Below are 23,450 nucleotides of genomic sequence, written 5' to 3'. Positions count from 1 at the left end.
CTTCAGGATCTCAGTAGCCTTGCTGTGCTTGCTATCTTGGAAATCCACATTGTTCACATCTAGGACTTGGTCCCCTTTCTGAAGTCCTGCTCAGTGTACATCAGAGTCAGAAATCACCTTGGAGATGAAGATGCCTTGCTGGCAGGCCCTTCCTACTGAGATTTGAAATCCCAACTGAGCTCTAGGTGCTTTTTTTGTTTGTTTTTTAAATATTTATTTATTTTGGCTGTGCTGGGTCTAGTTGCGGCACATGGTATCTTCATTGCGGCATGCAGGATCTTTCATTGAGGTGCGCAGGCTTCTATAGTTGTGGCGCGTGGGCTTAGTTGCCCCAAGGAGCTTTTTTCCTATGTTTTAGTTTTATGTTTTCAGGTCTTATGTTTAAGTCTTTAATCCATTTGAGTTAATTTTTGTGAGTGGTGTAAGATAGGGGTCCAATTTCATTTTTCTGGTGTGACCATCCAGTTTTCCCATTTATTGAAGAGACCGTCCTTTCCCCATTGAGTATTCTTGGCTCCCTTGTCAAATATCAGTTGATAGCTTATGTGAGTGTTTATTTCTGGGCTCTCTATTCTGTTCCACTGGTTTACATATCTATTTTTATGCCAGTACCATGCTGTTTTGATTACTGTAGCTTTGTAGTATAGTTTGAAATCAGAAAGTGTGATGCCTCTAGCTTTGTTCTTCTTTCTCAGGATGACTTTGGCTAGTCAGGGTCTTTTTTGGTACCATATGAATTTTATTTTATTGTATTATTATTTTTTTTTTTGGCTGCGTCAAGTCTTAGTTGCAGCATGCAGGATCTTTTGTTGCGGCACGCCCAGTCTCTTCATTGCAGCACTTGGGCTTCTCTCTAGTTGTGGCATGTGGGTTTTCTCTCTCTAGTTGTGGCATGCGGGCTCCAGGGTGCACGGGCTCTGTAGTTGTGGTGCACGGGCTCCAGAGAGCATGGGCTCTGTAGTTTGAGGCATGCGGGCTCTCTCATTGAGGTGTGCGAGCTCAGTAGTTGTGGTGTGTGGGCTTAGTTGCCCCGCAGCATGTAGGATCTTAATTCCCCAATCAGGGATCGAGTCTGTGTCCCTTGCATTGGAAGGCAGATTCTTTACTGCTGGACCACCAGGGAAGTCCCCATATGCATTTTATTATTTTTTATTTTTAAGTTTTTTGAATATTTTCTTTTTTAAATTTATCTTTTATAGAAGTGCAGTTGAATTACAATGTGTTAATTACTGCTGTATAGCAAAGTGACTCAGTTATACATATATATATATATTCTTTTTCATATTCTTTTCCATTATGGTTTATCACAGGATATTGAATATAGTTCCCTGTGCTATACAGCAGGACCTTGTTTATCCATTCTATATATACCAGTTTGCATCTGCTAATCCCAAACTCCCACTCCTATCCTCTCCCCCTCCCCCTTGGCAACCACCAGTCTGTTCTCTATGTCCCTGATTCTGTTTCTGTTTCATAGATTGGTTCATTTGTGTCTTATTTTAGATTCTACATATAAGTGATATCATATGGTATTTGTCTTTCTCTTTCTTACTTTGCTTAGTATGATAATCTCTAGGTCCATCCATGTTGCTGCATATGGCATTATTTCATTCTTTTTAATGGCTGAGTAACATTCCATTATATATAAACACCACATCTTCTTTATCCATTCATCTGTCAATGGACGTTTAGGTTGTTTCGAAGTCTTGGCTATTGTAAATAGTGTTGCTATGAACATAGGGGTGCATGTATCTTTTCAAATTATAGTTTTATCAGGGTATATGCCCAGGAGTGGGATTGCTGAATCATATGTAAACTCTATTTTTAGTTCTTTGAGGAATGTACATACTGTTTTCCATAGTGGCTGTACCAATTTACATTCCAACAGTGTAAGAGGGTTCCCTTTTCTCCACACCCTCTCCAGCATTTATTATTTGTAGCTTATTAAGTTTCCTTAAAACAGGGCTATTTTTAAATTTTTTAAATTTTTAATTTTAATTTTTATTTTTTTTGTGGTACGCGGGCCTCTCACTGTTGTGGCCTCTCCCGTTGCGGAGCACAGGCTCCGGATGCACAGGCTCAGCAGCCATGGCTCATGGGCCCAGCCGCTCCGCGGCATGTGGGATCCTCCCAGACCAGGGCACGAACCCGTGTCCCCTGCATTGGCAGGCGGACTCTCAACCACTGCGCCACCAGGGAAGCCCAGGGCTATTTTTTAAAATAAATTTATTTATTTTATTTACTTATTTTTGGCTGCGTTGGGTCTTCATTGCTGCATGCGGGCTTTCTCTAGTTGTGGTGAGCAGGGGCTACTCTTTGTTGCAGTGTGTGGGCTTCTCATTGAGGTGGCTTATCTTGTTGCAGAGCACAGGCTCTAGGTGTGCAGGCTTCAGTAGTTGTGGCACGTGGGCTCAGTAGTTGTGGTGCATGGGCTTAGTTGCTCCTCAGCATGTGGGATCTTCCCGGACCAGGGCTTGAACCCGTGTCGCCTGCATTGGCAGGCAGATTCTTGACCACTGCGCCACCAGGGAAGTCCCAAAACAGAGCTATCTTGAATTATTTACTGGGTAAATTGCATATCTCCATGTCTTTGGGATTGGTAACTGGAAGATTATTGTGATCCTTTGGTGGTGTCATGTTTCACTGATTTTTCATGTTCCTTGAAGTTTTGTGTTGCTGTCTTTGCATTTGAAAGAGCAGCTCCCTCCTCTAGTTTTTACTAACTGCCCTTTTCAATGCATCCAAACTTGTCTTTTTTTGCTTCAGTGGTGTGCTGGAACTTTACACCAAACCTGGACTTCCACAAAGACCCTCTTGTCTGCGGGTGATTTTCTAAGACAGTGTTTGCCACGGCCCCTAGACTGTGTCTGAGAGGGGCTGCAGTTGGTTTGTGGGCTCCTCAGGGTCCACAGCTGGGACCAAGGTTTGTACGTCTATTGCCTGAAACATGTGTAGGTGAGACTCCTCCTGGTCCCTTGGCATATGGTGCTGGATCCCACAGCTCCCATAAAAGCACTCTTGTCCATGGATGGATGCCATATTGTTTGTTGTTGAAGGCAGGACACAAATTAAGGGTATCTTATTTAGCCATGATGCACCTATATATTAATAGCAGCATACCACATACACAGTTCTGCGTTTTACATTTCACTTAATATCTCAGAGAGTATTCCATACCAGTATATAGAGATCTATCTCATTCTTTTTAACAGCTGCATAGCAACCCATTGTAGGAGTATGACATAATTTAACCCATTTTAAAAAATTGAGGTGTAATTGACATATTATATTAGTTCCAGGCGTACAACATAATGATTCAATATTTGTATATATTGCAAAACATCACCACAATAAATCTAGTTAACATCTGTCACTATACAAATCCATTTTGGGGGGATAGACACTTAGGTTGTTTCTGGTCTTTTATAACTATTGACAATGTTGCAGTGAATACTCTTGTATACATGTCTTTGTGCCCCTGTGTGAGCATTAACGTAGGATAAATTTCTAGTAGAAGAATTGCTAGGTCAAAAGGTATATGCATTTAAATTATAATAGCTGTTGACAAATTGCCTTCAGTGAGACAACTATTTTATAGTCCCACCAACAATGAACAAGAATGTCTTTCTCTACAAAGTGATTTTTGCCAATCTGATACTAAAAAATCTTACCTTAATTTTAATCTGCATTCCTCTTATTATGAGGGGGTTGAATATTCTTTCATTTGTTTAAAAGTATCACTTTTCTGGGCTTCCCTCGTGGTGCATTCGTTAAGAATCTGCCTGCCAATGCAGGGGACACGGGTTCCATACCTGGTCCGGGAAGATCCCACATGCCACGGGGCAACTAAGCTCGTGTGCCACAACTACTGAACCTGCATGCTGCAACCACTGAAACCCATGCACCTAGAGCCCATGCTCCACAACAAGAGGAGCCACCACAGTAAGAAGCCCACTTGCCACAACTAGAGAAAGCCCGCCTGCAGCAACGAAGACCCAGTGCAGCCAAAAATAAACAAATAAATTTATACAAAAAAAAGTATTACTTTTCTATGAACTGTGTGTTCATGTCCTTTGCCCACTTAATGCATTCTTTTAAATTAATGTTTAACAACAAAGACACTACTCTCCCCTTGTAATTTGCTCAAGAATCTCCTCAAAGGGAGGAGGCCCTCTTGGACAGGTGTTCAAGGTCCTCCACAATCACAGCTCCCTCTTTTTAACTCATATGGGCCTCCTTCCCGAACACCACTGTCTGTTCCTAAGGAAGGGCACCTTTATGGTCTCCTCAACACCCCATACCCCTTCCACAATCCCGTGTTTGCTCTCTCATCCCTCTCCTCTGGGATGTGTTTTTCCCAGTCAAATCTGACCAGTCCTTCAGGGTCCAGCCAAATTCCACGTGTCCGGGGCATATTCCTTCCTTCCTTCCTTTCCTTTCTTTCCTCTATAGTTGATTTACAATGTTGTGTTAGTTTTTGCTGTACAGGAAAGTGAATCATTTATACATATATCCACTCTTTTTTAGATACTTTTCCCAATATAGGTCATTACAGAGTATTGAGTAAAGTGCTATACAGTAGGTTCTTTTTTTTTTTTTTTGTGGTACGCGGGCCTCTCACTGTTGTGGCCTCTCCCGTTGCAGAGCACGGGCTCCGGACGCGCAGGCTCAGCGGCCATGGCTCATGGGCCCAGCCGCTCCGCGGCATGTGGGATCTTCCCGGACCGGGGCACGAACCCGTGTACCCTGCATCGGCAGGCGGATTCTCAACCACTGCGCCACCAGGGAAGCCCCTATACAGTAGGTTCTTATTAGTGGGGTGCCTTTCTGAATCTAGCCTACAGTCTCACTTTCATGTGAGCTGCATCCCACCAACTACCTGCTATGTCCCTCAAAGGCTGGACCTGACATCTCCCAGAGCCCAGCTTCCTCTCTGTCCATGCTCAGTGTGCAGGGATGTCAGGGTGGAGTGTTCTTCATGCACTCAAGCCACATTTATTGACTATATATATGGGTCAGGCACTGTTCCAGGCACTGGGGATATGGCAGTGAGTGAGACAGAACAAGGCCCCTCCTCTCATCCAGCTGACATTTTACTGGTGTGTTTGTGTATGTGATAATGTACAACAAAAAGGCAATAAACAAACACAAATAATGTCAACTACGTGCACAGAAGCAAAGGAATAGTGAGTGGAGGAGGGGAAAGGTCTCCTTTAGACAGTGAGGTCAGGGGAGGGATCCCCCAGGAGCTGAGATGATATCAAGGACTGAGAAGGCTCCAGTCATACAAAGAAGCTTCCAGAGCCCCCATTACAGACCCCCACCCCCACCCCCGCCTGGAGGGTCTGTTCTTCTAAAGATGGATGAGATGCAGCACAGCTCTCAGCACCTGTCTGTCACTTGACAAGAATTGAAGGCAGAGACCTGTTATTCCTTCCAACTTCAGGGCTATGTGTTGGTGTGTCGGGGGAGGACCTGCACCCTCCTGCTTCATACGCCAGCTGCAGACTTGGGAAAATGAAATCATGGCTGACCTGGGATTAACAGAGCACCTATACGTGCCCGGGTCCAGTTAAGTACTTTACACCACTGTTATTTCATTTAATCTACAGAACAATCCCATGTAGTATTTATTACTAACTTTATTTTACAGAAGAAGAAACCGAGGCTCGGAGGGAATATGGAAGTAACCTGTTGAGGTTTACATGGTTCAGAAAGAAGTACAGTTCCTGGAGAGAGTTGTGTCGTGGGTGTCCGGTGGGGTTTACCGGCGCATTCGGGAAGCACCCTGTCTCAGGAGTTGGCCCGCCGCGCCCCGAAGGCGGTCCCCGCCCTGCTCGAGTCTCATGGCCTCAGGGGCCAAGGGGCGCGCGGCGGGCTGGGGGCGGGGAAGGCGCGGGGACAAAGGCCGCGGCTACCGCGCTGGGGCCGGCGGGTGCAGCGGCGAACTCCCGCGGCGGTGCCGGGACTCAACCTGGGCCCTGGCCGCCGCACGCCCGCGCCCCGAGGGGCCAGCGCAGCAATGGAGCGCCCGGGGGCGCAGTTCGGGCCCGCGCGGGCCGAGCCCGCCTGCACGCCGCCCGCACCGCCCCCTCCCCCGCCTCCGCCCCCTCCCTCCCTCCCCGCGGCGGCCGCGGCTACTCAGTGCGCGGCGAACATGGCGGCGGCGGTCGGGCGGGACACTTTACCTGAGCACTGGTCCTACGGCGTGTGCCGGGACGGCCGCGTCTTCTTCATCAAGTGCGGCGCGGGAAAGCGGGGACGCGGGCTGGGGCGCGGGCCGGGCGGGGGTGCGGGGCCGGGCGAGCGCCCCCAGAGCGGCGGCGGCGCTAACAGGTGCATCTCTCTCTCCGCAGCGACCACCTCCGCTGCACAACCTGGCTACACCCGCGCACCGGGGAACCAGTCAACTCTGGCCACATGATCCGCTCAGGTGGGCGCCGGGCCGGTGGGGTGGGGCGCTCGGGGGAGGGGGTCGTGCGCCTGGGTGGCCCAAGTCTGACCGGACTTTTCTCGCGTTTCCACAGACCTGCCCCGCGGCTGGGAGGAGGGCTTCACGGAGGAGGGCGCCAGTTACTTCATCGAGTGAGTGACGGGGGCGCCGCGCCTTCACCTGTGCCTCGGGGTCCGACCCGTTTCCCGCCGCGCCGCCGCCCCCCCTCCTCCCGCGCGGGTCCGGCGAGTTGGCGCGCACTGCGCCGCGGCCGCACTCATGTGGGCTATTTTGTGCCTGAGTTGTGTGGCGGGCTCCAGGCGGAGGCGAGGCGGGGGCCGCATCTCCGCACGGGGACCCGGGCGGGGGTCCGGTATCCGGCCCGATGCGGGCGCTGGGGCTTCAAACTGCGCCCGGGACGCGGCGATTGGGCGGGATTGGGGCGCTGGTGTGAGCGGTCGGACACACCTCCGCGCTGGGGTCTCGGGCTAAGCGGAGTCTGGCGGATGCCGGGGCCGGGATGGCCCGGGGTGGGGAGAGCAGAAGTAGGGGTTCTGACTCGGGTCCAGTAACTGGGGTTGGGGAGGAGGGGGGGTGGGGAAAGAGACGAATGGCATCTCGTCAGGGGGACTTCCTCTTCGGCCACGTTGTCCGGGATGGTGGTGGAAAATCGGCACCGCAGCCCCACTTCTCCAAAGCGCGGGCCTGCGGGGGAGCGATGGGGCTGGGGAGGGAACCGGTCAGCCAATAGCATTCCTCGAACACTAGGTGTCTTCAGCTGGCGCTTTACCGGGACTATCACTCCTGCCTCTGCTCGTCAATCACACTCCTGCCTCTGCTAGTCAGTCAGTGGCTTTTCCTCAGAAGCTCGGGAGCCTTGCCCCAGTCGTCAGGTACCCTAGACCTAGGTCTGTAGAAATGAAATCGAGGGGCAGTGAGTTAAGGCGCCGTCCTGACGCTAACACTAGTATAGTCTTTAATTTCCCTCTCGGCGTGTACCTGGGTTGCAGCGTTTCTCTGCAACCCTCTGCCTGCTCGCAGGTGAGCTCCATGAGGTCGGAAACTGCTTTTGATCCTTTGCCCCAGTGCCTGGCACAGAGTAGGCACTCGGTAAATGTTTGTTCACTGAGTGAATAAACTAGGCAAAGGATAGAGGTTGGTGTATTTTGGGGGACTGTGAGTTAGAATTCCTTTCTTCACCAACTAAAACACTGCTAGTCAGTAGTGGAGCAGCATATTCGAAGCTCGGATGGTCCCAGAACATCCCAGAGCCTCCCTCCCGGTTTGGGCTCTGACAGATGGTTGAAATCCTGATGGATGAGATTTATAGAAATGAGCACTAGCCCTGTGACTGTGGTTCTGCTCTCCTACCTCACATTTGTATTTGAGAGAGAAGTTGGGGAGCTGGCTGGGACCTCAAACCTCTTGGTCAGTGGGCCTCTCTGGCTCATAACTGCATCCATTGATGTTATTAGATTTCTCCTGTGTACCACACATTGTTGTAAGCATTGGGACTACAGAAGTGAAGAGGCAGACACTGGTCGGCTGCTCAGGGAGCTTGCAATTGAGTGGGGGGGGGAGGGGAGGAAGCAGAAAAATAAGGGAAAAACAAACAGGAATAATGTCAGATAGTGGTAACTACTATGCAGAAAATTAAAATAAGATGATGTGATAAGTAACTGGGTGGTTTGGTTGGATTGGGAGGTTAGTGTTGGTGTTTCTGAATAGGTGACATTTAAGGTAAAATTTGAATGACGAGAAAGAGCCATCCTTGTGTAGATGAGGTGGCAGAGCATTTCCAGAAGAGAGAAACTGCCAGTGGAAGGGCTTTAAGGCACGAAAGAGCTTGGAGTTCAAGGAGCAGAAAGGCGGGTGTGTCTGGAATGTGGTGAACAAGGGAGAAGGTGGCAGAAGAGGTTACAGACAAGAGAGAGCTGAATGGTACAGAGCTTTGTGAGCCAGGGTAAGGAGTGACACAAATGATTTACTTTTTAATTTTTTTTTTGGCGGCTTGCAGGATCTTAGTTCCCCGACCAGGGGTCGAACCTGGGCCCCGGCAGTGAAAGCTCTGAGTCCTAACCACTAGACCAGCAGGGAATTACCTGATTTACATTTTCAGAATGGTCTCTCTGCCTGTTCTAGAGTGGGCTGTAGGTGGGCAACTGTAGGGATAGTAGTAGGAGGCTGTTGCTGTAGTCCAGGCAAGCATCATTGATGGCCTGACTGAGGGTGGTAGGTAGCATCGGAGCTGGAGAGAAGTGGTCAGATTCAGGCTTGGTGACTGGGTTGCACTCTGCGAGAGAAGGAAAAGGGTCAGAGATGACTCCCAGGGGCTTGAGCACCTGAGTGGATGGTGTTTATATTGAGATGGAAAGGCCGGGAGGAGCAGGTTTGGAGTGGGGGAGAGCGTGAGATCTTGTTGTGCTATGTTACATTGAGATGTGAATATATCAATTAGTCAGATGTGTGAATCTGAGCCCAGGAAAGAGAGAGGACTGGAGATATACATTTGGGTATTATAGGTGTTATTCAAGGCCACAGGATTAGATGAAATCACCTAAGAAAAGAGTGTAGACAGAAAAGATGACCTCAGCCTTGGGACAGAGCAGCATTTGGAGATTGGCAAAAGAGAAGGACTGAGAAGGTAGGAGGAAACCCAGGAGAATGAGGGCTCCCAGAAGCCTGAAGGACAAATCCTGAGTGGAACAGGTGGAAGAGAGCACATGGGGTAAGGAAATGGAGTCAGTAAGTATAGGTGAATATTTCAGGTGGTTTTGTTACAGAGTGAAATTGAGGAACTAGCTGAGAACTGGAGAGGATGTACATTTGGAGGGGGGTGTCTTTTTTTAGAGGGAGATTGTAGAGCGTGTTTTGTTTGGATGGGAATTATCCAGAAGAGATGGAGAAATAGATGATGCAGGAAAGAGATGGGACAATTACTGGAGTAGTGTTTCAGAGAAGGTAGGAGGGAAGCATCCAGGGCTTAAGTCTCACTGGTCTCAGATGGGAACAGGGCATTTCATCCATTTGTGCAAAGGAAGGGGCTGAGTACCAGAGCTGATGTAAGGAGGTTGATAAGGTTCGTGAGGGGAGAGGTGGGTGTTCCTGTCTGATAGTTTTGGTCATTTTCATGAGGTACTAGGCAAAGTCTTGGGCTGGGGGACTTGAGGGGTGTGTAGGACTCTATAGGCCATAGTCACAGCCTCCCAACCTTCCTGTCTTTTGCTGACTCTTCTATGGTAACTGTGTGTCAAGTCCCTGGTGATCATCTTACAGCAAGCTCTGGCTCCCTACCCCCCAGGGCGTTGGCTGTGTCCTCCCAGGCCTAGGGGAAAGCAGTATGTGACAGTGTCCCCACGCTCAAAGGTGAACCATGTGGGGAAGCTGAGACCCTGTGGCCGCTGATTATATTTCCTACCTCCCGTGACAATTTCTTGAGAGACTTAAGGGTTTGGGAGTAATTGTTCTCCTTTTTCCTACATAAAACATGTTTTGCTTCACTCTGCTTTCTTAGATTTGCTACGAGCATTTCTGAGTGTTCAATTTTTTTTTTTTTTGGTCCTCCTCTAATAGGGCTCAGTTAGAGGGACAAAGCATTGGCACAGCTGCTTTTATTTTCCCCAGTGGATCCTCGGACCAGAGAGCTGTGTGAGGTTTTCAGGATGCATCAGTTGCTCCTGATATTTAGCAGGTGTTTGAATACTTTCCAGAGAAAAATTTCTTGAAGCAGAAAACCTTGAGCTAAGGCAGGTGGATTTTAGTTTTGATTTCTGCACTTTTGGTTCATTTTTGGATTAACTTGGGACAAAACATGGTTCTCCCAATTCTAGACTAGGTGAGGCTGATATCTCCTAAGAAGACTTCCTGTACTTTAAAACTTCTTTACTTTCCCTTGAGTTTCTTAGCCAGGTAACAAGTTATGATAATAATTGTGGGGCTTCCCTGGTGGCGCAGTGGATGGGAGTCCGCCCGATGCAGGGGACACGGGTTCGTGCCCCGGTCCGAGAGGATCCCACATGCCGTGGAGTGGCTGGCCCCGTGAGCCATGGCTGCTGGGCTTGTGCGTCCAGAGCCTGTGCTCCACAGCGGGAGAGGCCACAACAGTGAGAGGCCCGCGTACCGCAAAAAAAAAAAAAAAAAAAAAATTGTGATAATAGTGTCATTAACGGCAATAGCAATAATAGTAGTAGTGATTATGTAATAGCTTCATCTTTCTGAGTCCTTGGAGAATGCCAGGAACTGTTTTATAGCTATTATCTGACTTAATTCTCACAACAACTTGATGAGGTAGGAACTGTTACTAGTCCCATTTTACCAATGTGGAATCTTGTATAATCCTGGGCATTCAGGCAGCAAAGGGCAGTTGGCTTTCTCCAGTACCTTTTCTTATCTGATCCTTCTAACAGTCCCTAGAAGCAGCAGATCGGGGATTACGCATTTTTCAGATGATGAAACTCAGGTTCACGAGGGTTCAGTAATTTGGTCGAAGTGTTAGAGCTGGGACTAGACCGTAGGTCTTCATGGTCACCGTGGTAGTGGTGGTGGCTTCTACCCCAGATCACAGGTGAGAGCCAGCGTTGATACTTGAAGGAGCCTTGTGTGCCACGTGCCACTGCTCCGAGTCAAGCTGACCAGGGCTCATGTGTCTGCACCTCTTCTTTGTTTTGCTGGGGATTGAAGTGCCTTGGAAGGGCAGCAGCCCTGGTGTCCTATGCTGTCTGGTGGTGGTGCGTGTCTCTGATTAGTAAGAAGTGGAAGACATTAATTTTTTTTTTTTTTTTGGCACCGTGTGGCTATCAGGAACTTAGTTTCCTGACCAGGGATCAAACCCGTGCCCCCTGCAGTTGGAAGCATGGAGTCCTAACCACTGGACCTCCAGGGAATTCCCCATTATTACTTAGTAAAAACAGTTTGGCAGACACAGCCTTTTCAAACATGAAACCCATGAAGGAAAAGTTCTAGAAGAGGCCTTGGGAGCTAGAGTGTTACAGTGGGCTGGGCTTCAGGGTTTCATGAAACCCTGTGGGTTGGGTTCTCCCTACAGCAGGCTTTGAATAGATCTTGAGTCAATAAGGAGGATGAATGGCAGAGAGGAGGGGTCTTGCCTTCTCTGAGACTTTGGTGCCCAGCCCAGCACTGGGCACTGAGTAGGCATTTGGTATTTATTGAAGTAGATCGGGGTATAGGGGAAACGGGGCAAGGTGAAGGAAGCAAAGCGGCCAGGAGCCACACCTGTCAAGGCTGGTGCCTGGCCCTCAGGCTTCTTGGATGTAGTTGCTTGGTGTCAAGAACAGCACTCAAAGTGGGAACCTGGCCTCCTTTGTCTTCTTCACCTTACAACCTCATGCTCTGCGTCTGGGGAACGGGACATCTGTTGGCCTTTGGACCAGGCCTCCCTCCCTCTCTGGTTGCCAGGCCTTGGTGTCTGCTGTAACTTGGCTCTAGGGTCCTGGTGGGAAACAGCTGATTGCACACGGTCTCTTCTAACTTTAAGTCCCCCTCAGTTTTAGCTTTGGAGCCTTTCAGGCCGTGCTGTATAGGTGCCATTCTCTTTGTGGGTGCTGGAGTAAGGCTTGGAGTAAGGCCAGTTTCCCTTCCCCAGCCCTTTGGATCGCAGCAGATCCTGGGGCAGTACTGGCAACCTGATTTGCAGGACCCTGTGCAAAATGAAAGTAAAGGGTCTCTTGTTCAAAAAAAAAAGTGCCATTAAAGGTATTAAAGTAGGGCTTCCCTGGTGGCGCAGTGATTAAGAGTCCGCCTGCCGATGCAGGGGACACGGGTTCGAGCCCTGGTTTGGAAAGATCCCACATGCCACGGAGCAACTAAGCCGTGAGCCACAGCTACTGAGCCCGCGAGCCTAGAGGCTGTGCTCAGCAACAAGAGAAGCCACCGCAGTGAGAAGCCCGCTTGCCCTAACTAGAGAAAGCCCGCACGCAGCAACGAAGACCCAATGCAGCCAAAAATAAATAAAATAAATAAATTTTAAAAAAAAAGGTATTAAAGTGTAAAGCGCTTTCCTTTCTTCTGCTGGCTTTCCCTCAACTTGTTATGGCATTTCTATTTTTTATTTAATGTCATTCTAAGTTTAAAAGAATTAGAAATTTAAATTATTAGCATAAATCTTATGGTTCATCTGTGAACTGTGGAATATAAAGCTTTAAATGCAAACGTCAGGGCATTGACCTCATAGGCTGAATCACCACCATCATGTCTCACTCCGAGACACCACAGGGCGAGAGTGCCAGTGCTCAGGCCCCCTGGACAGGAGTGAGGAGCAGCAGTGCTGGGCAGGGCTTGGTGCTCCAGGGCACTGGGAGTGGGCAGTTAAGGACCCATCTTATGGAGGCAGGGAGTGGAGACCAGGCATGAACCAAGGCTTCAAGCCTCCTTCAGAAGGATTAGTCCTCTGGAATAATGCTGAATATCTAGAGTGTGTGTGTTTTTTTATTCTAAAAACCCATCGTTCAGTCTGCAAGGGAGAGAAGATGAGTTAGGGAGTGAAGGCTCAACCAGGGGTGACAGAATGTCCAGGTGGGGACCCCAGATGGCCATAGGCACCAGGTGTAGAAGGCTGTGAATACTAGATGGCCCTGGAGGCTGCCCTCTTGAGGTTTAATTAAGCCATCATCCAAGGGACAGTCTTCCAGGGCACCCCAGGAAGAAATCTGTCCTGTCTGCCACATGTTCCTCCCCAGACAAATGTTGAACTTCATGGTAGTGAAATTTGTCTTGTAGCGTGCCAGCCTGCTAATTCGAGTATTTGTCATCTTTCTCATTGAGGTGTTGCTGGGAACAGCAGTCCCAGCAACTTTATTTCAAACCAGAAAGCAGCAGTTCCACAAAGAATTTCTGGGAAACTAGCAGCTTACATCTATTTAGAAGGGAAATTCTGAAACCTCTTGTTGTTGAAGGTTAAGAAAAGGTTCTCCCAGCTTGGCAAGCCTTGGCCTAATCCCACACTTTATATTTCATTTCCTGCTTGTTTTATCAAGGGTGAAAACTGGCTCATGGATTGAAATGTTAGGTTCTGTGCGAAAGGAACAAGAGTGGTGTTGTGTAGAGAGCCGGAGGGAGGACTGAGAGCCATGATTTGTGCCACGGTCTCAAAACCAACCTAGAAAAGATCTGGGAAAACCTCTTTAAGACGAATGGTGGCAAGTTGCTTCTTAAGGCTCTTTTTTTCAGAGAAAGGACAGTGGGTGGGTGGTGAGAATGTGACCCCTGATTTGCATTGCAGTGCGTATGTGAAGACGGTGGGTATAGGTATCATTCTCTTGATATTTACGGGAGTAAATTTTGGGCTTCCTAAATCGAGGACTTTGGGAAAAGGAGCTTATTTAAGAAAGCACTTCATGATGTGAACTATTTGGTGATTTAGTGAGGTGCTTACTCTAGTTTTCTGTGTCTTCAGAAAAGAGCATGGGTTTGAGTCTTTTTTGCTCAGTGTAAGACAGCAGGATCTCAGCAGACTGGCAGGGTGTCTTAAGTAAATACTGGCAGAGGGAAAAGTATGGGGGAATATGGTTCTATTTGTCTGTTGTTTTTAAGTGGCTGTCAAAACATTTATTTCTCGATTTTCACAGCAACGAAGACCCAACGCAGCCAAAAATAAATAAATAAATTAAAGACAAAACCCAAAAAAACCCACTGTATAACCTTGTCCAACAACAGCTATGCTGTTCCAAGGCCATGGGTACCTTGTCCAGGCTGTCGGGACCTGGGGACCAAGGGCCCTGCGTAATGAGGTGTGAAAACGGCTCCTGGTTTGTCTCTTTCCTGGGCATTTAGAGGGCTGCACAGATGTCTGATCCTTAATCTGGGTGGCCACCTGGTTATCGGCTCTGACAGCTGAAGGACAGACATTGTCTGTTGCTGCCTGGGCCACAGATGTCAACAGTAATAATCTCCGTGGTGCTTGATTGTTGAAAAACACGTACGTTCTTTTTAGAAGCAGGTATTTTTATTATTGTCCTCATTTTACAGATCAAGCAAGCATTTGAGGCAGGGGGTGGGAGAAGGGTTAAAAGATCTTTTCAAGGCCAGAGCATCAGTGGAGGAGCTGGGACTTGAACCCAGGTCCTTTTGGCTACAAATTTGTGTACTGTTTCTATCATGGTGCGAGGTGTCTTCTGGCTCCCATTGCGCCTTTCCTTCTGTCCTGAATCCTCCCTTTACAGTCTGTTCCCCCAAAATGGTCCTCTGTACCTTTCCTGATGACCCTGAGGCAGACGCCCCCTTGGGCCTCCCTCAGAAAGTCCCCCGCAGGATAGAAGAATGATGGGCAGGGTAGATGGTTCCCAGGCAGGGCAGTGGGTTGGGTCCCTGGTGCTCTGGGGGAGTAGATCCCCCGACCTCCCCCCAGATGTCAGCTGACCACAGCTTAGGGGCTGATGAGCCTCTTAAGCCTGCTTAGAGCCAGGCTGCCTCTTTCAAGGTTCTGCCAGGAGAGTGTTTCCAGCGTCACAGTCAGTGTTCTCAGGGTTTTTCAGGGGCTTTTCCTGCCAAGGCAGAGCCCTCACCCTCTTGAGGTCTGACGGCGTGAGGTTAGCATATGCATTCTCTTCCAGGGGCTGCTGGCTACCTCCTGTGCCTCCTTGGAACATTGCAGCACGGGGAGGGCTTGGGGGGAGGTGGGCAGTGTGCTCGGGAGATGAAGGGGGCAGAGATCCCGTTCCAGCCCTGTGCCTGGGCCCAGGCTGCACAGCCTCTTGTGTTCTCTCCCCTTGGGTGAAGTGAGAGATGAGACTATCTCCGACCCGGGAGGTGTGGAAGCAGAGCAGTATTTTAGGTTAATGCAGTTACCTCTGCAATAAGCCTGTCCTCTCCAAACTGAGTTTGGAGAGGATAGGTTCTGTGTGTGTCCACAGATAGCACCTTGCTGGAGGAGCATTTAACCACAGGCTGACCACAGGCTGGATGGCTTTTGATCCAGGTTTCATCTGGACTCTGATGAACATCTACTATATGCCAGTCTCCCCAGTGGGCGATGTGGAGAGGAATGGAGGTCACTGCCCTCCAGCAGTGCCCAGTCCAAGAGAGGAGAGGGATACTGGGTGGTTTCAGTGTGGGTGACTGGGGCTGGCAGCCTGAGGAGGGCGCCCTAGGGAGCTTCAGAGGGTGAGTGTGAGGAAGGCCAGGCAGCTGTGGAGCGGAGTGGTGGGCAGCCCGAGGCAGGAGAGGCCAGTGGAGGAAACGCGAAGGAGCTGGGGCTGAGGGTAGGTGTGTGCCTGTCTGCGTCCTGAAGAGGCTGGCACCGAGTTGAGTAGTAGGAACTTGACCTGGATACCACACTTGACTAGTAGCTGGGCTTTAGAAGAGTGACATAATTGGGGATTTTGCCTAGGGGTTCCCCAAATTCTACGTGTGAGGGGTCGTGCTGCGTGGGGGTTACAGAACACAGATTCTGGAGTCCGGGCGCCTGGGGTGAAATCTTGGCTCTGCTGCCAGCTTGGGCAGGTCACTTAAACCTCTCTGTGTCTTCATCTGTAAAATGGGGGCAGTGACTGTACTGCCAACTCAGAACAGTGCCTGGCAAATCGTCCATGGTATAATAACTAGCATTTAACTATTAACCATTGCCGCTCCCATAAAGGGAGCCTCCTCCCGTGGGGAAATGTGGCCCAATCAAAGGAGCTCGTTCTCCTGGGGGAAGTCTCCTGAGATCAGGCTAACAGGAGGCAGAATTGTGCTTTCTTGTTGAGACTTGTCTTTAAAAGGAAGCTGGGCCCTAAATGGTTGTAGCTAAATGTCAAAGAAATGATTCCTCGAAGCCCTGTCTGGCTGTGTCCAACCTGAGAGAAAATGAGTATTTTTCTTGTACTTGCGTTTGACACATTTTCCAAATGGGCTGTTTTGATTTCTTCCCCATCCATCCCCTGCTGCCACCACCACCACCGGGGAGAGGGTTCCCAGGTGTTAGTATTAGTGTTTGCGCTGCCTGGCCGGGCGTCTGAGCGCTTTGTTTTGGAAGCAATAACCCTGGTATCTGTCTTAAAACACTTGATGAGGGAGCAGGGAGGGTGGACATGAAGTAGAAGCTGTGTTCTGTGCTGAGGCATAACTTCTGGGGGTGGACTGGGAATCAGCGTTATTACAGGCTCCATGGGTGATTCTTACGGACCCTGAAGATGAAAACGTCTTGGAGCTTTAGTTCCCGATCTGTGTGGTGATGGCTGCGCTGCTTTCCTCCCAAGTGTTATATGAGAATTAAACGTGATGGCCCATCTGAAGCTCCCAGCATGCTGTTAGGCACATAGTAGGTGCTTAGGCCTCGTGAGCCCTTTCATTGAGAGAGGACGTCTGTCAGGATTCATTGGATGGAGCTTCGAGAAAGGCCTTGAGAGAGCGTCCGTGGGTATAGCTATCAGTAATGCCCAGCCCGTGACCCCAGTTAGATCCTGGAGAGCCAGGCTCCCTGGGACCTCTGGTTTCCTCCGTGGAGGCTGGGAATATGCTCTCCTCCCCTCTGCCCAGATGATGCTGTCAGCCCCCAAGTTGGCAGTGTGGCTGGTCTTTTGGGTGACCATTGAGTGGGGACTGTGTCTGCCTGAGGGGTGGGCTAGCCATTACGCATCTCTGAACCCCATGACCACTTAGAGATCCTCCTGAGGGCAGAGGAGGGGCTGGGGTGAGGGGAGGGTTGTTCTGAGTGATTGACATTGATAGCCAGAGCAGGCAAGCAGCCGCAATTAAGTTGAGAAATGGGAATGCTTCTTCTGTGTGGGAGAAGAGTAAATGTATCCTGGCAGACAGTCGTGATGATGAATCTTAGAGGAGTCTGGTGTTGCAGTCTTTCCTGAGCTGGTCCTGGGGAAGATGGGGTGGGGGCAGGATTGTGGCTCAGTGCCGTGAACGGCTCACCAACTCCCTGGGGACAGTGTCAGGCACAGAGTCGCTGCTCAACCAAGTCAGTGTGGGTTTGTTGATCTGACGTTTGGCATGACCCTCTTGACACTGGCAGGCACACAAGGAGAGAGGCTTGACTGGAGTTAGGAGTAAATTGGGGCTGTAAGCTGAAGGGGTGAGGAGGGACACAAAGTCAGTGGTCAGGGTCCCAGGGAGGGCAAATCATTCCCTTGCCTGCCCATGAAAGTGTTTGGAAAGATTTCTCAACACATTTTGACCTGGGGATTTAAAAAAAATAGACACATGGACGCTGTGAAGCTAAATATCTATAATCCCTGTACCCATTAATGTATTTCTAAGCAGAATTGGCGGTACCTGAAATTACATCCATTTGCCGAAGCTTTGAATAATTACATTCTTTTTTAGCCCTGGTGTGTAGGTGGGAGCTGGAGAGAGCTCGCTCCGCCTCTGCTTCGACTTTTCCGCGGCCCGCCTCACCTGAAAATGCATGGATGTGTTGGTGTGTTTGGCACCATATGGTTTCTAAAACTCTGGGCGGGTGATATTAGTTCTTTGGGGGAGGGAAGAATAATTGGCTTCCTAGTCTGTGAATGGATAGATAATTTAAATTAGAATCTAAAACACACTCTTTTTATTTCAAAAACTCCATGTGTCTGAGGAGCACAGTGAGTTAAGATACAGTAATCATGTTGTGCAGTGACCTTGCTGGGCCTTTTGAGTCTGCTCCTTGGGGCAGGGAGGACCTGGTTGGTGCTGGATTGCCTCCTTGAGCTCGTGGAAGGGTTTGAGAATTCTTTTCTTCTTTAAGGCCTTTGTTGGATTTTCCTTGGTTTTCGGGTGCAGTAAGCTGAGTGCTGGGGCAGGGGGACTGTCACAGTGAGAAGCCGGTTGCTTTTGTTGAGTCCTCATTTACTTGTTTGTTGTATAAATGTTTATCTAGTACACACTGTGTGCGCTGTTCTAGGGGCTTAACAGATGTGGGCTCATATAACCCTCGTACCAACCCTATGAGGCAGGTCCTGTTATGATCCTCACTTTATAGATGAGGGAGGTTACGGAACTCTCGGAACAAGTGTTAGGTGGCAGGGGTGGGATCAACCCCAACTGTCCTTATTTGGGGTCCTCATGGTCCCTTTGTGCCCTGCTTGGCCTGTCTCCACCACATTCCATGGTGGGCTGTGCTGTGGAGACTGGCTCCATTTTGTTTCAGGGAAAAGCTCTAGCTTCACACACGTCACTGAGGGACTGTGGCCAGGGAGAGAGAGGCAACAATGTGGTCTGAGCTGTTGGCCTAGGACTCAACTGGGAGCAAACCGTGTCAGGCCTTCTGTTGCGTCAGCTCCTGGACAGAGCCCTGGCTGGTCTGGTAGGAATTATCCCCACCCTGCCCTAACACAGGGTACATCCGATTGTAGAGAGCCCCCTGGACTTTGCAGTGGTCCCTCCCAGAGGGGGTGTGCCTGGAAATGGCTCTTACAGACTCTGTCCAGAGGACCATATCCTGAGCTCATAGATTGGCTGAGGCAGGCCCCCAGGTCTTCACCATCTTTCTCTGCCCAGAGTGCCAGTGATAGAGGAAAGCCACGGGCTGGCCAGGTTCCCCTGCTCCCTGAGCCGCTCCTCCTCTCCTCTCTTGCAGGAGCATGGGGTCTAGGAGAGGAAACAGATCCTTTTAACCAAAAGCCTTTCCTTTGGACCTGACTCCTTTTAGGGATGGACACCTCCCTCCCCCAGTCCCACCCAAAGTGGAAGGAAGATTTTGAAAATCGCCTCCTCTTCATAGTGAAAAGGTTTGGCCTTTTGAGGAGAGTTAGCATGAAAACCTCACATCTAGTACTTTCCTGCAGCCTCTGGGTTATTGCTCAGGCCCCTGTCCTCGGACATTCCTAGTGGGAGGAGAGGGAGGCAGTCTGTGGGCTGAAGCAGGGAGAAGGTGGCTGGCTTTTCTGTCCCCATAGTTGCCTCAGGGTTATTGTAAGGGGGCTGGTGATGGGAGCACTGGCCACCTGGGGGAGGGAGCAGACATGTCCTTGGCTCACAAGCAGAGCCTCTGGGCAGGGCAATCTCACTGGGTTCTGACAGATACACAACGGACCCACGTTTGTGTGACGTGAGAAAAGGACCTGGTAGCTCGGCCTACTTCCCGCCGCAGATTGATACCTCCCCCTCCCCCCTCCCCCCTCCCCCCGAACCCTGCCCCTCTGAACCTTTCTGGATCTGGATGTGGCCTCAGGCCTATTCCCCTCCCAGCCCTGGCTGCACCTGCCTGTGGTGTTGTTAGCAGGTGGGATAGGTTTAGGGACCACCTCCCTGAGTGCTGAGTGCTTCCATTTGGACTCAGGCTCACATACAGTTCAGCTGTTCCACTCCAGGCTTCATTCAGATAGGGCAGCTCTGGGGTTGTGGGCGAGTGCACAGGCAGCCCAACTTTGTGGCCACGTCGTTTTATTTAACCTCTAAATAAAATGGGGCAAGCGCTGGCATCTGCCCCATGGGCTTTTTGCACTGGTTGCATGAGAATAATACATGTAAAGTACTCAATCCCCGGAACATTTTAGAGTTCGATCAATTTTAGCAAGTATTTCCATTAACAGTGGGTATTTTGTCCTTTTTTTTTTTTTGCGGTGCGCGGGCCTCTCACTGTTGTGGCCTCTCCCGTTGCGGAGCACAGGCTCCGGACGCGCAGGCTCAGCGGCCATGGCTCATGGGCCCAGCCGCTTCGCGGCACGTGGGATCTTCCCGGACCGGGGCACGAACCCGTGTCCCCTGCATCGGCAGGCGGACTCTCAACCACTGCGCCACCAGGGAAGCCCTATTTTGTCTTTTTTTCTGTAGTGGCTGCACTGGTCCAAGCGTATTTGGGCGATTCCTTGACTTACATCCCGCAGGGGCTCTTGTCTTGTGATATACACAGAGGGTACCTGTGGGTACTGCCTAGCTCACTCAGTTATGGGCATTTTCTCATAGAGGGCATTGAACAGCTTGATGTATTTTGCCCAAGGGGTTAAAAATGGCCCACTCTACTTGCTGGTTTTAACCATAGCTGCACCCTAATTATGACCGTGGCTGTTACCGTTTATGGGTTTAGGCAGTTCAGATATAGTTGCAGCAAAGGTTGTGTCTGACCCGGACCCTGGCTTGCTTCCCCAGGGCAAGGGGAAAAACAGCTCCCGTGATAATGGAAAAATGGAGAGGGGAGGCAAGATTCAGTTTAGTATTTCTGTGTCCACTTTTGCTGTGTGCTTGGCACCCATACTTGTTGTACTCTGGGGGATATCAGGGAGCTGGCGAAACAAGATGTCCACACAGTTTTAGGCCATAGGATGGTCAGGTGGTGTGTGATTAAGTGTCAGGTAAGTAGTACAGGTACAGCATGGAGAGGAGCGTCCAGGAGGAAATAATTCAGTAGCTGGATGAGTCAGGGAAGACTGAGGGGTCTTGTGAGCTGGACTGGGTGGGGATGAGGGGAGGAGTGGGTGCCTCAGGCAGGGGGACCAGCGTTCATTATGGGGGGGGCGGTCCCTTCATTTAGCAGACCTTTACTGAGCTCTCAGTGTGTGCCAAGCACCAGCCTGGGCACTGTGGATACCAAAATGGGTAAAGCAGAGTAGAGAAAACAGTTCTGGGAGGCAGAAAGGCCCAGTGGTTGGGAGCATGGTCTAGCACAAGATTGCCTGGGTTTGAATCCCAGCCCTACCACTTACTAGCTTGTGGATCCTGAACAAATTATGTAATATGGTGGGGCTTCCCCGATGGCGCAGTGGTTAAGAATCCGCCTGCCAATGCAGGGGACACGGGTTCGAGCCCTGGTCTGGGAAGATCCCACATGCCACGGAGCAACTGGACCCATGCGCCACAACTACTGAGCCTGCGCTCTAGAGCCTGCAAGCCACAACTACTGAAGCCTGTGTGCCACAGCTACTGAAGCCCATGCGCCTAGAGCCCGTGCTCCGCAACAAGAGAAGCCACCGCAACGAGAGGCCCGCGCACCGCAACGAAGAGTGGCCCCCGCTCTCAGCAACTAGAGAAAACCCGCGTGCAGCAGCGAAGACCCAATGTAGCCAAAAATTAAATAAATGAATAAATAAATTTATTTAAAAAATTATGTAATATGGAGCCTCAGTTTCTTCCTCTGTGAAATGGGGATAATAATAATTGTGGTGGAGATTAAATGAATTAACATTAAGTACTCAGAATAGTCTTGAATGAAGTACTCTTTTTTATAAATTTATTTTAATTAATTAATTTATTTTTGGCTGCATTGGGTCTTCGTTGCTGTGCGCGGGCTTCTCTAGTTGTGGTGAGTGGGGGCTACTCTTTGTTGCAGTGTGCGGGCTTCTCATTGCAGTGGCTTCTCGTTGCAGAGCACGGGCTCTAAGCGTGAGGGCTTCAGTAGTTGTGGCTTGCGGGCTCTAGAGCGCAAGCTCAGAAGTTGTGGCGCACGGGCTTAGTTGCTCCGTGGCATGTGGGATATTCCCGGACCAGGGCTCTAACCTGTGTTCCCTGCGTTGGCAGGTGGATTCTTAACCATTGCGCCAGCAGGGAAGTCCCTTGAATAAAGTACTCTTGAGTGTTCATTATTATTATCACTAGAATATGAGCTCCATGAGGGCAGGCATTTTCTCTGTTGTGTTCACTGGTATATCGCTGGCTCTCAGGAGGTATCTGGTACATGGTAGGCATTCAGTTAAGGAATCAAAGTGCCATTGGTGTCCTCAAGGAGCTTAGGAGCCTGTTCTCTGGTGGGGACACAGACGTCAACACCTAGAGGATACTATGCAAATGACTTGATAAAAGAAGCATGGGGATTAGAGGGGCACATAGAGGGGTGGCCAGGGAAGGCTTCCTGGGGGGGTGGGAGGAGCCTGAGCTGGACCTTGGAAAACAAGCAGGAATTTGTTGGGTGGTGAAAGAGAGTTTGGATGTTCAAGGGAGAGGAAGCAGCATGGGCAGAGCTAGGTGAGAACATGGCATGTTCAAGGACATTGAGAGAGGAAGGAGGCTGCAGGAAGGGCTGCTTAAAGGAGCTGGGGCTTCATCGTGAGGGTGGTGTGGATCTGGGCTTAAGGAGGGGTGTGACGGAGCCCCTGGGGTTGTGAGGGAGGAAGGTGAGATATCCTGGGTGTGCTGGTCACTCTCCCAAACTCTGGCTCAGGAGTCCAGAGAGGTGGGGCTGGAGGAAGTAGGTTGAAGCCTGCAAGATATCCCACCTGGCAGGTGAGGGCTTGGCCTCCAGAGGAGGAGACGCTGGGAAACCCACACCACTGCCTGGCAGCACTCCTGCCTTAAAATAGAAAGAGATGGAGATAAAGAGTGAGTGGTGGTGTGAGTGTCCAAGTGGTGACCTAGTTAAAACCTGACCCCCTGGAAGTGCGAGAGCCACCCTCACCCTCGCTCAAACGCCGGGGCCTTCTAAGGGACAGCTGCCAAGGGCGGCCTTGCCCTCCTTACCTCGTCCCTCCTCAGCGGGTGCTGTGTGCAGAAGTCCTGTCGCCAGGTGGCCTCGGCCCCATCCCACCGACAGAGGAAGTCCGGTTCGCAGGCCCCTGTGCTTCTGGGAAAGGGTACGGGGGCTGAGAGTAAGAGAAGTAAGGGGATGAAAATAGGTTAGTGGACTCAGGTTAATGGGACTAAATGTAACTCCAAATGAAGAAGACCTGGAGGAAAAACTCTTCATATTTAGGCTTTTGTTCTCCACAGTGCATCATAATTCTTCACAGACTTAACTATCTGACAGACAGTAACACCCTTTACTCCCTCGTTCCTTCTCCCTCCCAACTTCCTTAAATCCCACCCAGAGACAGTAGAAAAGAGGAAAATGGAGAAGGCTTTCACTTTTCTCTTAGGCCCTCTGCCTCATTTTTCTTTGGTCCGTCCTGATTTCTCTGAGGCCTTCAGGACTTATTTCTGTGGTTGATGATTTATATGCAGGATCTGCTGAAGGTCCTTGCGCAGGACTTTTAAACTTTAACTGAGGTTGTGGGTATGATGGAAATTGTGTGGAAATGACATTGCAGGCATGTGAGGTGGAACCGTCTAACCGTGGCCCCTGGTGTTGTTTTTTGGGTCTGCAGTCCTGAGTCAGGAGCGTGCCCCAGGCTTGTTTCTGTAACCACAGAACAACCACTTCTTTGGCACCTACTGTGTGCTC

General features: G+C 50.0%; 1 protein-coding gene across 5 annotated transcripts in view; it reads left to right on the top strand.

Annotated features, from left to right (window-relative positions):
* Window positions 1–5,655: 5,655 nt before the first annotated feature.
* Window positions 5,656–23,450, top strand: part of PLEKHA7 (pleckstrin homology domain containing A7) — a gene marked incomplete at its 5' end in the record, with an annotated part of 210,850 nt that continues 193,055 nt past the window's right edge. For 3 of the 5 annotated variants that reach the window (XM_082843985.1, XM_082843984.1, XM_082843989.1), the window contains 3 exons: window positions 6,073–6,240; window positions 6,357–6,433; window positions 6,528–6,585. In XM_082843985.1, coding sequence (XP_082700111.1) covers window positions 6,158–6,240; window positions 6,357–6,433; window positions 6,528–6,585 — 218 coding nt within the window. Of the gene's footprint in view, window positions 5,747–6,072; window positions 6,241–6,356; window positions 6,434–6,527; window positions 6,586–23,450 lie in introns of those variants that run through there. The other 2 variants (XM_082843986.1, XM_082843988.1) reach the window with 2 other exon arrangements.

Source organism: Leucopleurus acutus, assembly GCF_964270905.1.
Source record: "Leucopleurus acutus genome assembly, chromosome: 8".
Lineage (NCBI taxonomy): Eukaryota > Metazoa > Chordata > Mammalia > Artiodactyla > Delphinidae > Leucopleurus > Leucopleurus acutus.
Note: the sequence above shows the minus strand (reverse complement) of the source record. Positions and strands in the feature narration are given on the sequence as shown.